The sequence below is a fragment of the Charadrius vociferus genome, unplaced genomic scaffold, assembly GCF_000708025.1.
Source record: "Charadrius vociferus isolate BGI_N301 unplaced genomic scaffold, ASM70802v2 scaffold1296, whole genome shotgun sequence".
Lineage (NCBI taxonomy): Eukaryota > Metazoa > Chordata > Aves > Charadriiformes > Charadriidae > Charadrius > Charadrius vociferus.
Window position 1 is genome coordinate 88,512 of NW_009649024.1, and position 11,269 is coordinate 99,780.

General features: G+C 57.9%; 1 protein-coding gene across 1 annotated transcript; it reads left to right on the top strand.

Moving 5' to 3' along the window:
* Positions 1–194: 194 nt before the first annotated feature.
* On the top strand, positions 195–4,169 carry RCC1 (regulator of chromosome condensation 1). The gene is made up of 9 exons (XM_009887761.1): positions 195–267; positions 375–562; positions 848–1,027; positions 1,113–1,209; positions 1,797–1,919; positions 2,133–2,288; positions 2,641–2,760; positions 3,222–3,374; positions 3,994–4,169. The coding sequence occupies exons 1-9, from the start codon at positions 195–197 to the stop codon at positions 4,167–4,169; spliced, it is 1,266 nt and encodes a 421-aa protein (XP_009886063.1).
* The last annotated feature ends 7,100 nt before the right edge of the window (positions 4,170–11,269 follow it).

The window sequence follows — 11,269 nt, forward strand, 5'->3', positions numbered from 1 at the left end:
CCACCCAAGCCTACATTTTTCCAAAGCGGGAGATCGGTGCTCAAATCCTCATTCCGTCACCGGCCCCTCAGGTGATCTGAGGTGATTTTAAAGCAGAGACGGGGAGGAAAAGATCCCGAAGAACTGACAGCCACGCTGTTGGTCTCCAGCAAAGCCCCTAACAGGGTGTCTTTGGTGTTCAGATCCGAGGCACTATGCCAGGGAAACGCACTGCGAAGAAGAGCCCGGGGCCAGAAGAAGACTCTCCTGGAAGGAAGAAGGTTAAAGGTAAGAAAAATCCCTGGGAGTTTTCCCTCCCTGTTCCTGGGGACCACCTTTAATGGAAGGGTTTTTCCCCCACTGTATATTATATATGTTATTTTTCTGCCCCGCAGTCTGCCACTCGTCCCACTGCATCCAGCCCGGCCTGGTGCTGACGCTGGGGCAGGGGGATGTCGGCCAGCTGGGCCTGGGGGAGGACGTGATGGAGAGGAAGAAGCCGGCCCTGGTGCCGCTGCCTGAGATGATGGTGCAGGTGGAAGCCGGAGGGATGCACACGGTGTGCCTCAGCCAGACAGGAAAAGTGAGTGCAGTGGGGAGGGGAGGGGGGACATGGGGAGGCCGAGCTGTGCTTCCCTGCAAGCTCTGGGACGTGTCCTGGAGCAGGGGGGTCTGAATCAGACCCTGCTCTGCCCAGACGTGTAGCTCACTCCAGCTCCAGAGATGAGCGTAGTCTCTGTGCAACGGACCACAAAATTTTAGGTGGTCAAAGGGATAATTCAGCCTGGTGGGTCTCTGTCCCCTGGATTCACACTCAACCTGTTGCCCTTCTCGGTCCCATCCGGACCGTCTCATGCTCTGTCTGCAGATCTACACCTTTGGCTGCAACGATGAAGGCGCCCTTGGGCGCGACACCTCGGCAGAAGGGTCAGAGACCACGCCGGGGCTGGTGGATCTGCAGGAAAAGGTGGTGCAGGTCTCTGCAGGGGACAGTCACACGGCCGCGCTGACAGAGGACGGCAGGGTGTTTGTCTGGGGCTCTTTCCGGGTACGTTGATTTCTCAGATACTGGAAGCTCTGCTGATGGTTGCTGCCTCTGTGACTCACATCCCCGCATCTGTCTCTCCACCCAGGATAACAACGGGGTGATCGGCTTGCTAGAGCCGATGAAGACGAGCTCCATTCCTGTGCTGCTCCAGATCAGCGCACCCGTCGTTAAAATTGTCTCAGGTGAGCAAGGTCCTGGGGTGCGCGCGGATCAGGCTGGTGCACGAGGCTGTTGCAACCCTCGGGAGGAGGTGAAGGTCCAGAAGGTCCATGTCCTTTTCCTCCCCCTTGGCTGCTCCGAGCCAGGTACAAGGCTGTGCTTGCTCTCCTCTGGCTCTTGAGAGAACAGACCTTGTATCTCTTCTAGCCCCAACAATACTGTTAATATTTGACCCGATCTGATGTAAAATGCCTTACAAGAGTGTCCTGACTGTGACCCCACAGGGTCAAAGTGCTCACCCTCTTCTCTAAACTTGGAGAAGCTGAGCAGAGCAGCTGCTGAACTTGTCCAGGGCCCAGGTGAAGTTGGGGGGAACCTGTCCCCCAACCCATCCCAGAGAAACTTCTTTGGAGTTTCAGATGGGGAGCTAGGATCAGGAAGAGGGAGATCCTCGTGTTTTAAGTTGTGCCAGAAGCTGCCGTCAAGGTATCCCCACTGAATTCTAGAAAGCTGGGACAGCTGGGGTTTATGTGTGGGATCTCAGCCCCTGGGTCTTGCTGGGTTCCTGGATTGTGACTCCTGCTTCACTCTTCTCCTTGTCTCCTCCCAGGGAATGACCACTTAGTGATGCTGACGGTGGATGGTGACCTCTTCACGTGCGGCTGCGGCGAGCAGGGCCAGCTGGGGAGAGTGCCGGCGCTCTTTGCCAACCGAGGAGGAAGGAAAGGGCTGCGTGAGTTGCTTTGGTGCTCAGAGACGTGCGGTGCTGTGTCCTTCGGCCCCAGCTCCGCACTTTGCAGAGGAGCAAAGAGACCCGGTCTCTTCCCCTGCTGCTCCAGGGCTTGCGTGTAAATCTGTTGCTTGAATTCGTTGAGCTGGATCTAAGGCGGGAAGAAAAGGGTGTAAATCATTAGTCCTCCTATGACACCTTGTCTCCTGCCCCCAGAGCGCCTGCTGGTCCCCCAGCGGGTCCCTGTCAGAGGCAAAGGCAACAGAGGCAAAATGCGCTTCCAGGATGCCTTTTGTGGGGCTTACTTCACCTTCGCCGTCACACAGGAGGGACACATCTATGGATTCGGCCTCTCCAACTACCACCAGCTGGGTGAGTTGCGCTTATGTCCCTCCACATCTCCTGCCTGCTTTGGTCTGGCTGCAGACTCCCCTGACCTGGTGGGGGGACCCTGCTGGGCACCCCGGATCCCAAACACCAAGCACTCGCTGGACACACCGGAGCTGGAAATTGGTGTGGGGGTCAGCCTGCATAGCTCAGGGTTTAGGTCTCAGCCCCTGCAGCCGGTGAATTTGAGCAGAAATTTGATTGTGGGGGCTTGGGGTGGCTGCGTTAGTCTCTGGCGGGGTGAGCCCCAGGGTGGATGGCTCAGTGCTGGTGTCTGGCCTGGGCTGTCCGTGCCCGCCGACCTGATCTGCCTGGGTTTTTGCATCCCACCCCACAGGGACCCAGGGCACCGAGCCCTGCTTCTCCCCGCAGAACCTGACGTGCTTCAAGAACTCCACCAAGTCCTGGGTCGGGTTCTCCGGCGGCCAGCACCACACGGTGTGCGTCGACTCGGAGGGTGAGTGCCAGTGGTAGGCTGGGAGTCACACAAAGCGGGATGGGGTGGGACTGGGAGTCACACAAAGCGGGATGGGGTGGGACTCCTGTGGCCCTCGTCCCAGCTGGGGAGGCATTGGGGTGAGGGGGACGTGTTGTGGAGCCCTCGCAAGTCCTCGGTGTTCAAGGCAACAGGGGTGGCATGAATTTGCCGCAAAGGGCAAGGGGAGGATGACAGGATCCTGTCGTGAACTCTGCTCTCACAGGCTCAGTAGTCTGTCCAGGCACTCACCCACCCTATGGATTTTGGGAAGTTCAAGGGTCTCCATCCCACCCTGCACCTCCTGATTGGGATGTAGGGTGCGGTAGGGGGGGAGCCATGCTCCTGCAGGAGCCGGACCAGGGGGAGAGAGTCCGTCTGTGGTCTGCTGTGGCCTTCTGCCCTCCTTGCGTAACCTCTGCTTTGTGTCTGTCCTGCTCCAGGTAAAGCCTACAGCCTGGGCAGGGCCGAGTACGGCCGGCTGGGTCTCGGAGCTGGGGCGGAGGAGAAGAGCACGCCCACGATCATCCCGGAGCTCCCCAGCATCTCTTCCGTTGCGTGCGGTGCATCGGTCGGCTACGCCGTCAGCAGTGACGGTGAGTGTCACAGGCCTCCGTGGGCTCGAGAAAGCCGCCTTAGGTACCTTCCCCACCCCTCATCCATCCATCCTTCCCTCCCCCTGGATCCGGGTGGCGCCGCACAACTTCATGGCACGCTGCTGGCTGGGTCGGGACTGGAGCCAGGTCCTGCCGCCGATTGTACACCCAGCCTGGGGGCAGCTGGGCAGCAGCTGCTCAAATATTTTTGAGGGCCATTGGCAGCAAGGTTCCTAACAGGGTGTTGACCGGGAGGGGGTCGTTGGCCTGCCGGTCCCTTCTCCGCACCCTGAACTCCGCTGCAGCGAGACCTCCGTGCTTTGGTGTTGTGTGTGCTTGTGCGTGGCATCTGCAGCCCACGGCTGTGGGACGGAGGTTTTGCAGTGGGCTGATGGGGTCTGGTCTGCTCCCCGGGGGCAAAACGCTGCTTTGGTTGTGTGCCGAAACGCCTCTTCAAGTTGCCAAGTGCTGCTCCTCTTCCTCCTGCCTGCGTCTCGAGCGCCCATCGCTCATTCCCCTGCCCGGGTGTGACATCCCTGTGGTTTGGCTGCTGGGTCCCCTTCCCACCCCATCCTGCAACCACTTTGAAGTCCAAATTTGCCGTCACCTCTTGTTGCAGGACGAGCGTTTGCCTGGGGTATGGGCACCAACTACCAGCTGGGCACAGGGGAGGAAGAGGACGTCTGGAGCCCTGTGGAGATGACGGGCAAGCAGCTGGAAAACCGCACCGTCCTGGCCGTGTCCAGCGGTGGCCAACACACGGTGCTGCTGGTCAAGGACAAGGAGCAGAGTTGATGAAGCGATGCCGCGCAGCCGAGCCCAGCGGGATTACGGGACCCGCGCACACCCCACCACCTTCCACCCGGGTCGGGCCACTGGTTTCCAGCTCTGGTCTCCCACCGACGGCGGTGGGGAGGGTGGGAGGCTCCCAGAGCCGGGCCCCGGCAGCGTCTGCGTGGCTGGAGCAGGGCTCTTCAGGGATGCTCGTGATTTCTCCCTGCAAGCACGTGTCTGTCTTCCCGTGGTGCCTGGTGCTCTGTCAGCTCTCCCTGGGTCGGCTTGGTCCTAAACTGATCTCAGTGCTGTGGCTGGATGGGTTTTCCACTTCTTGTTTGTCTTTTTTATTTTAATATTTCCCTGCCCGGCAAAGCTGAGGGCTTTGTTCTTCACTACACGAAAGGGTTTGGGCATCGGGCTTTCTGAGATCCTCACGTTCCCCGAGTCTTTGGGTGCTCCCCCAATCCCCTTAACCCGAATACCTTTTACCTCTTGACTTGGATTTGTCTGCTGCCACCCACCGAACCCCTCGGGGCTCGTTCCGGGTGAGAGCTCAGTCCAGCAGAAACTCTGGCGGAGCTCTCTCCTGCACCCAACGCTTGTGGCTGCGGTGGGGAGATGCTCCCCGGCGGCTGGGAGCCTGCAAGGGGCAAACGCCGCTGGATGATGCCCATCCTGCGCTACGTTACGGAGCTGTGGCTGCTGGAAAAGTGGGGGGGCCTGCCTCCCACCCATCACCGCTTCCTTATCTGAGCCAAACTCCCCCAGGCAGCGAGGCCGGGAGCCGGTTCCCCCGCTCCCTCCTGCCTGCAGCGGCCGCCTCCAGCGCTGCTTTTTGCCGTCTCAGCCGTTCTTGCTCTTTCCCATTGACTTCGGAAACCCAACGAAATCCATCCCACGGGTGGGGACTTTGTTCTTGTAACTTTTTCCTCTTTCCTTTGCTGAGGAAAATGAGCTTCATTTGCTGTTAGGGCCTTGCTGAGAAGACAACCGAAACCCAGCTATGCATCGAATCGCTCGAAACAACGGGACTCCTCTCCCCATCGCCTCCGGTCTCGCTCCAAACTGGTCTCGCTCCGTGCGCCCGGCTTCTCCCATCTTCTCTTTCCGCGCTGCCTTCCAGGTACCTGGACTGAGAAAGGGGGTCTGCGAAGATTAAATTTTACCTGTTAAGTTATAGTACCCATGCAAGTTAGGTATTGTGAAGTTATTCAGTTTATGCAGCTATACATGACCTGTTCCATAAAGTATTTTGGTTGATTAATTGATGAAGAGAGGAAGAACATTGTAATCTTTTAATGTTTGGAATAAACTGAGTTTTGATAAACCCTGGGTTTTCCTGCGGTTGGGAGGGGTGGGCAGCCCTCCTGTGGGACCGCGGCTGAGGTCAGGAAGGGCTCCTCGTGTCCCTTCCTGCCACCTCTTTCCGCAAACCCTGTGGCGTTCCTGTCCCCGAGCTCCCACGGGAGCCGCACCGCCAGCTGAGCTTTGGCATTGCACAGAGGTGGCCGCGGGGAGAGGAGCCCAGAGCTGAGCAGAGGCTCAGCACCCTTCGGCCGGTGCTTGGGGGGGAGATGGGGACGCACTGAGGACACCTTCATCTCCTGCCACCCCCGGGCAAGGGGGCTGCTGTGGCCACCACAGCGGGGGACCAGTCGTGGCAGGGAGGTGCGGGGCCCCCCTTGGGTGCTGTGGTGGTCCCGGTGTGGCCATAGCCCCGTCCGGTGCCGTGTGCGGGTGTACACGTGCAGTTGTGGGACACGGCCGCGGGATGGCAGCAGGAGAAGGCGCTGGGGACTGCGGGACCACTGGACTGGGGGATGTGGGACCGGGAGAGGGGATGGTCCCCGTGGGACCCTCCCTGGCCCCGTGGGACCCCTATTCTTGGCATATTTGGGCTTCCAGAGATACGACCGAGCCCACCGGTGCGGCTGGAAGGTGTCGTGGCACATCCCTGCCACCGGCTGGGCACTCACGGCGGCTCTCTCGGAGCTGAGCCGGACACGTGTGTGTGTGTCCTGGCACTGACGGAGCCAATTTCTGCATCCTGGTGTGACCAGAGCCCCCTCCCGGTGTCTGTTTACCCTTAATGAGTTTGGGAGGGAGCAGATTCCTTAATGACCCTCTGCCTGGGGATGGGCTTTGGGCAGATGGTCGGTGGGTACCGGGAGCAGCTCAGGCTGCCGCAGCCTCTCGCCTCCGCTGCTCCAGCATCTTTTGGGCTGGGGAAGGAGGAGCTTTGGTCTGCAATGCTGTACAGCTTTGGTTTGCCATGAGATACAGCCTCAGCGTGGAGCTGGTGGGGGTCCAGCACGAGGCGGGGGGTGCTGCGGGCACCCCCTCTCCCACCCACCGCTAAAGGAAAGGTTTGTGTTCGGTGGGTGCAGCGTTGGGCTTCAAAAGAGCATTTTTCCCCCCGCCCCGTAAGCATGAAGTTGGGATGTGGGGCCGCGGGGAGCGTTTTATTGCCAAGGATGGAGCCCGTAATTTGCCAACGCTGCGAGCTGAGCCCTGGGCGAGTGTTCACTAATAGCGTGGCTAACGCCGCTCCCTGGGGACCATCACCCTCCCTTTGATGCTCCTCCATCAAATGCCACCTGCTGGTGCTGGGTGGGGAAATTGCGCGTTGTCTCGGGCCTGATTCCCAGCCACAAACTCAATGTCTTGTTTCCAAAAACAGCACTGGTATTTTTATATCCCTTCCAGGTGAAAAAAAAAAAAACAAAACACAAAACAAAAAACAACCCACCTCACCCTGACTTACTTTGCCACCCTTTTTCCGAGCCCATCGATGCCGCCGTGGCACAGACAGCTCTGCAAAGTCCCGCTGCGGCGGCTGCTTCTCATGCGTCTTCGCACCCTTCGCTTTGAACCTCGCCGACCTATTTATAGCTGAGAAATGCAGAGAGACTTAATAAAGGGAGACGTGGGACTCTTCCGGCATCGGGGCGATGCTGCCGAGCCACGGTGGCTACTGGGGTTGGCAGAGCGGCTTCTCGCTCCGCCGGGTGGAAGGAGGCGGCTCCGGCCCTGGCTGTTGGGTTGGGGTTGGATGCGGATGTGTAGAATTGCCAGTTAAGCCGGGTTTGGGGAGTTTGAGGTATGGGGGTTGGTGTGATTCCTGGATAGTTTGGCTGCTAAAGAGGGTAAGGACTCTGTAGAGGTGATGTCCTTTTTAAAACCTCATGGAAAAACGATTTTAGGAAGGACGAAACTCAGCCTGGTGAGGGCTGGAGACCCCCCGAGGTGTTGCTGGCGGCACGGAGAGGAAGGGGACGTGCAGAGCAGTCGAGGAGGGACCTGAGGGACCTGACCCGCCTGGCAGCATTGGCTTTTGCTGTGTGGCCTCCCCAGGGCTGGATGGTTTGGCTCTCACCTCCTCGTTGCCCCTTTGGCTGTGGGTCCCTGGGGCTGGTGTCCCCGGTGGGTCCGGTGTCCCCAGTGGGTCCAGCATCCCCGGTGGGTCCGGCTCCGCTCCCAGCTTCTCCCCCACCGTCAGCTCGGGGCAGCTCTTCCCCATCCCTCCTTTTCGGTCCCCCCCGTTGGCCAGGGAAGAGTTTCGTGATGCAAAACCAAAGCAAGAAAAGCCGGTGCGAGGGGCCGAGCTGGGACCCGCTTTGCTCTGGTTGCACCGAAAAGCTCCCGTCCCTCTGAACCGCGGTGTCCCCATCGGGGTGCAGCACCTCGGGGCACACGGCAAAACGCCGGGGGGCGGGACAGGATTCCTTCTCCCTTCTGCTACGCGGGATTTTCCTCTCCCGAGCGCCAGCCACAACCCCGGGGAGCGAACGCCCGCCCGGCTCTTGGCCGAGGGCTGGTTTGTCCCTCCTGGGTAACACCGACCCCGGGGCAGGGACACCCTTACGGAGAGGTCGGCTCGTGCTGGTCCTGCCCAACCTCCACCTTCCTTCCCAAATTTCCCTGCGGCGCGAGCCAGGATGCCTCATCCCACTACTCCCAGTTGCTCCCCATCCCCTTAGCACAGGTGGGTTTTAGCATCCGTCCCCCAGATTTGGGCAATTTCTTGCAGCACGAGCAGGATGGGGCTGGTGGTACCATCTTCCGTGATCCCTCTGGGGCTGGATCCCACCTGGAGCCGCTGCAATTCCCTCCTCCATCTCCTGCAGCTGGGGACAAACCCCTGATTGTTCCCAAACGGGACGGGATTGTCCGTCTTCGAGGGGCTGGTCCTGCTCCTGGCAAGGGGAAAACATCCCCTCGTGAGCTGGGAGCCCGCTGGTATTTTCAAGAAAGACGGGAAAACAGGGCTGGGGAGAACAATAGGATTTAAAATATTCGGAGCTGATGAATCAGCCGGTGGTGGTTTGGGAGCCGGAGTGACACTTCAATGGGAAGCTGCTGGAAATTGGGGGAAGGATGAGCCCCCGCGCGGGAGAGGAGAGGGTGGGTGAAGGAAAACAGCTTAATTGAGGAAAGGGAAATGTCTCATTAATGAGGTTTTGCACCGGCAGAGCGCGGCGGTGGCGTTTTAGGGAGGAGGAGGAGGATTTTGGGTCCCATGGGGGGGCCCTGGCGGGGAAATTGGCTGTGTCAGGGTCCGGCCTCGGTGCCTGGCAGAGGTTTGCCACCGCCGGCACAGCCAGACCCTTTCTCATTGCCGGGGGGGTCCCAGGTCGGCGGCTCTGATCCCGCGTTCCCGATCCCCATCTGTTGCTGTTGGAAGTGCGTAAAAGGCTTTTAATTGACAGACAGAAGATGGGAACGTGGGATTTGGGGCTTTTAGCATCCGCGGAGGATGAGCTCTGGTGTTGTGAGGCTCTTTTGTCTCCGGAATAAAAGCACTTGGTGTGTTGTTTGAGCAATGGGTGGGTTTTGTGGGTGGGGTTTTTTTTCTTGTTTTTTAACACGTTGCTTTTTTGGATGCCAAAAAAAAAAAAAAAAATCTACCTATGCAATGCTCCTGCAGCATCTGCCGGGAGGGAATTGCGTCTTCGAGAGGGTTTGGGGCGTGCTGAGTTGATTTCGTGGCCTCCTTTTTACTGCCTCAAAGAGGAAACGAGCTTTAATTATTGCCGCGTCGCCCGCTGGCGCGGCCGCGTGGTTTTCCCTGGGCTTTGGGAGACAGCTAATTAAACAGCCTGCCGCAGCGTGGCGGGTCGCACCGGTCTTTAATGATGGGTCTGCGAGCGAAGGAGAGAGTTCGGTCACTGGACCGGGCGGTCTCACCTCCTGGAGTCTTGTCGTTAAGGCTGGGAACCTGCCCAGTGTATCCCAGTATAACTGGTGTGGCGTGGCTCCCGGTAGGGGAGCGTGTTGGGTCTCTCGAGGATTGGGTTGGAATAACGATGCGCGGAGCTCTCTGCCCCCTCCCAAAACTGCTGAAGTCTCGGTTTATCTCCTTTAACGGTCCAAAAATAGAGAAAACTTCTCGCCCGGCTCAGGACATCGCTCCGGAGGTGGGGAACGGGAGCTCCGGTGCTCCCACGGGACACCAACCACCTCCCCACGGGTGGTCCCTGCGCTCTGCGTCTTCCTCCCAGTCCTCCACGTGGAGGGGATTAAATAGCACGAGTTGAGCAGAATTTGTAACTATGAAAGGAGACGGAGGGGGGAGGGGAGGGGGAAAGCCCTAGTAATTATTCATAGTGTTTGGTTTGGGGTTTTGTTTTTGTTTTTTTTTTTCTTTTTAAATGATGAATTGCAAGTCGAGAAGCGTCTCTTCAGGGTTGAGAGCCTGAATCCAGCCCGGGCTGCTGCGGAGCTGAGGGCGGTGGGAGATAGCGCCCGCGTCCTCGCCAGCAAAGGCAGATTTACTCATTTCCATATGCATAATAATGCAATTACAAAGTCAGCCTAAACCTGCGGCGCAGACAAAGAAACGGGCGGCTTCGTAATTAATCACACGTGTGAGAATAAAGCCTGTTACATTAGGGCTCATTATTTGGTGGATTAATTAAAAAAAAAATATATAAAAAAAAAAAAAGAAGGTTTTCTGCAGCAGCAAATGTGTTATTATACGGCGAAGACGGTCCCTGGAAATAGCTGGTGGGTGCGCGGCAGCTCCCGTGCGCTGGCAGACGTCGCTGCATTATTCAGCTGGGCTGGCTGCTGGTTTAACTGGGCTGTGAAATCGCTGGAGTCGGTGCCCGGCTTCGTTTTCCGAGGGCACGGGGTGATGGAGAGGGGGCTTAGAGCAACGCTGGAGCAGCGATGCCCCCGCTAAAAATCACCTCCGGGCTGGAAATCTGATTTTCGCATCCACCCCGTGCTCTTCCCAGTTATCCCATTCTTTGGGAACTCACGAAACACTTCACAAATTGACCCGGCAGAAGCGATAAATACTCTAAAATCCAAAGTCTCATGAAGCGGGAGCGGAGTTAGTGGCTCCAACACCCCTTCCCGTTGCATTCGCATGAAATCCTCATTTGCATTTAAATTACAAATGTAATTTGGGCCGGAGTTTGAGCTGCTGGGCTATTAAAATAAAACTATCTCGATGACGGGCAGCAGAGGGACGCCTCGATGCGCCGCGAAGGCTTTTGGTTACCGGAGCTCGCAAAATAACCTCAGCTAAAGGCGTTGGGTTGTTGTTTTTTTTCCCCCCAGTACGGCAGAGTTTTTAAAACTTGAATTTCAAGGTCGTTCCTCTCCCGTCGCTCCCTAAAACACCACCCCGAGCAGGACCCTGCCCGTTTTCAGTGCCCGAGAGTCGAAGGGAGAGCTGGAAACGGCTTGCTAGCTCTGATTTATTTTTATTTTATTTTATTTTATTTTATTTTATTTTATTTTTTTTTAGAAAGCGTGGTTCCTATACAGAAATGCCGTCGAATGACGAGGGCTGGAGCTGGAAATATTGACGGAAGCGCTGCGTGAGGTCCCGGTGGGTGCTGCGGACCCGGCTCCATCCCAGGCAGAGTAGCGGGGGGGGGGGATGGGGTGACTTGGGGTCACCTTAATGTCATACAGCTATAGACAAGAGCGAGATATACAGAGAGAGATATATATATAAGTATACAGAGTGCCCTCCCAGCATCCCGGCTGCGGCACGGCTCTGCACGGGCAGATACAAACTCCCAGTGATGTTTCCCCGGGTCAGGATTCGACCCCAGTTTCCCAGCCCAGACGAGGGACTGGCGGAACTGGTTTTTGGGTGGGGG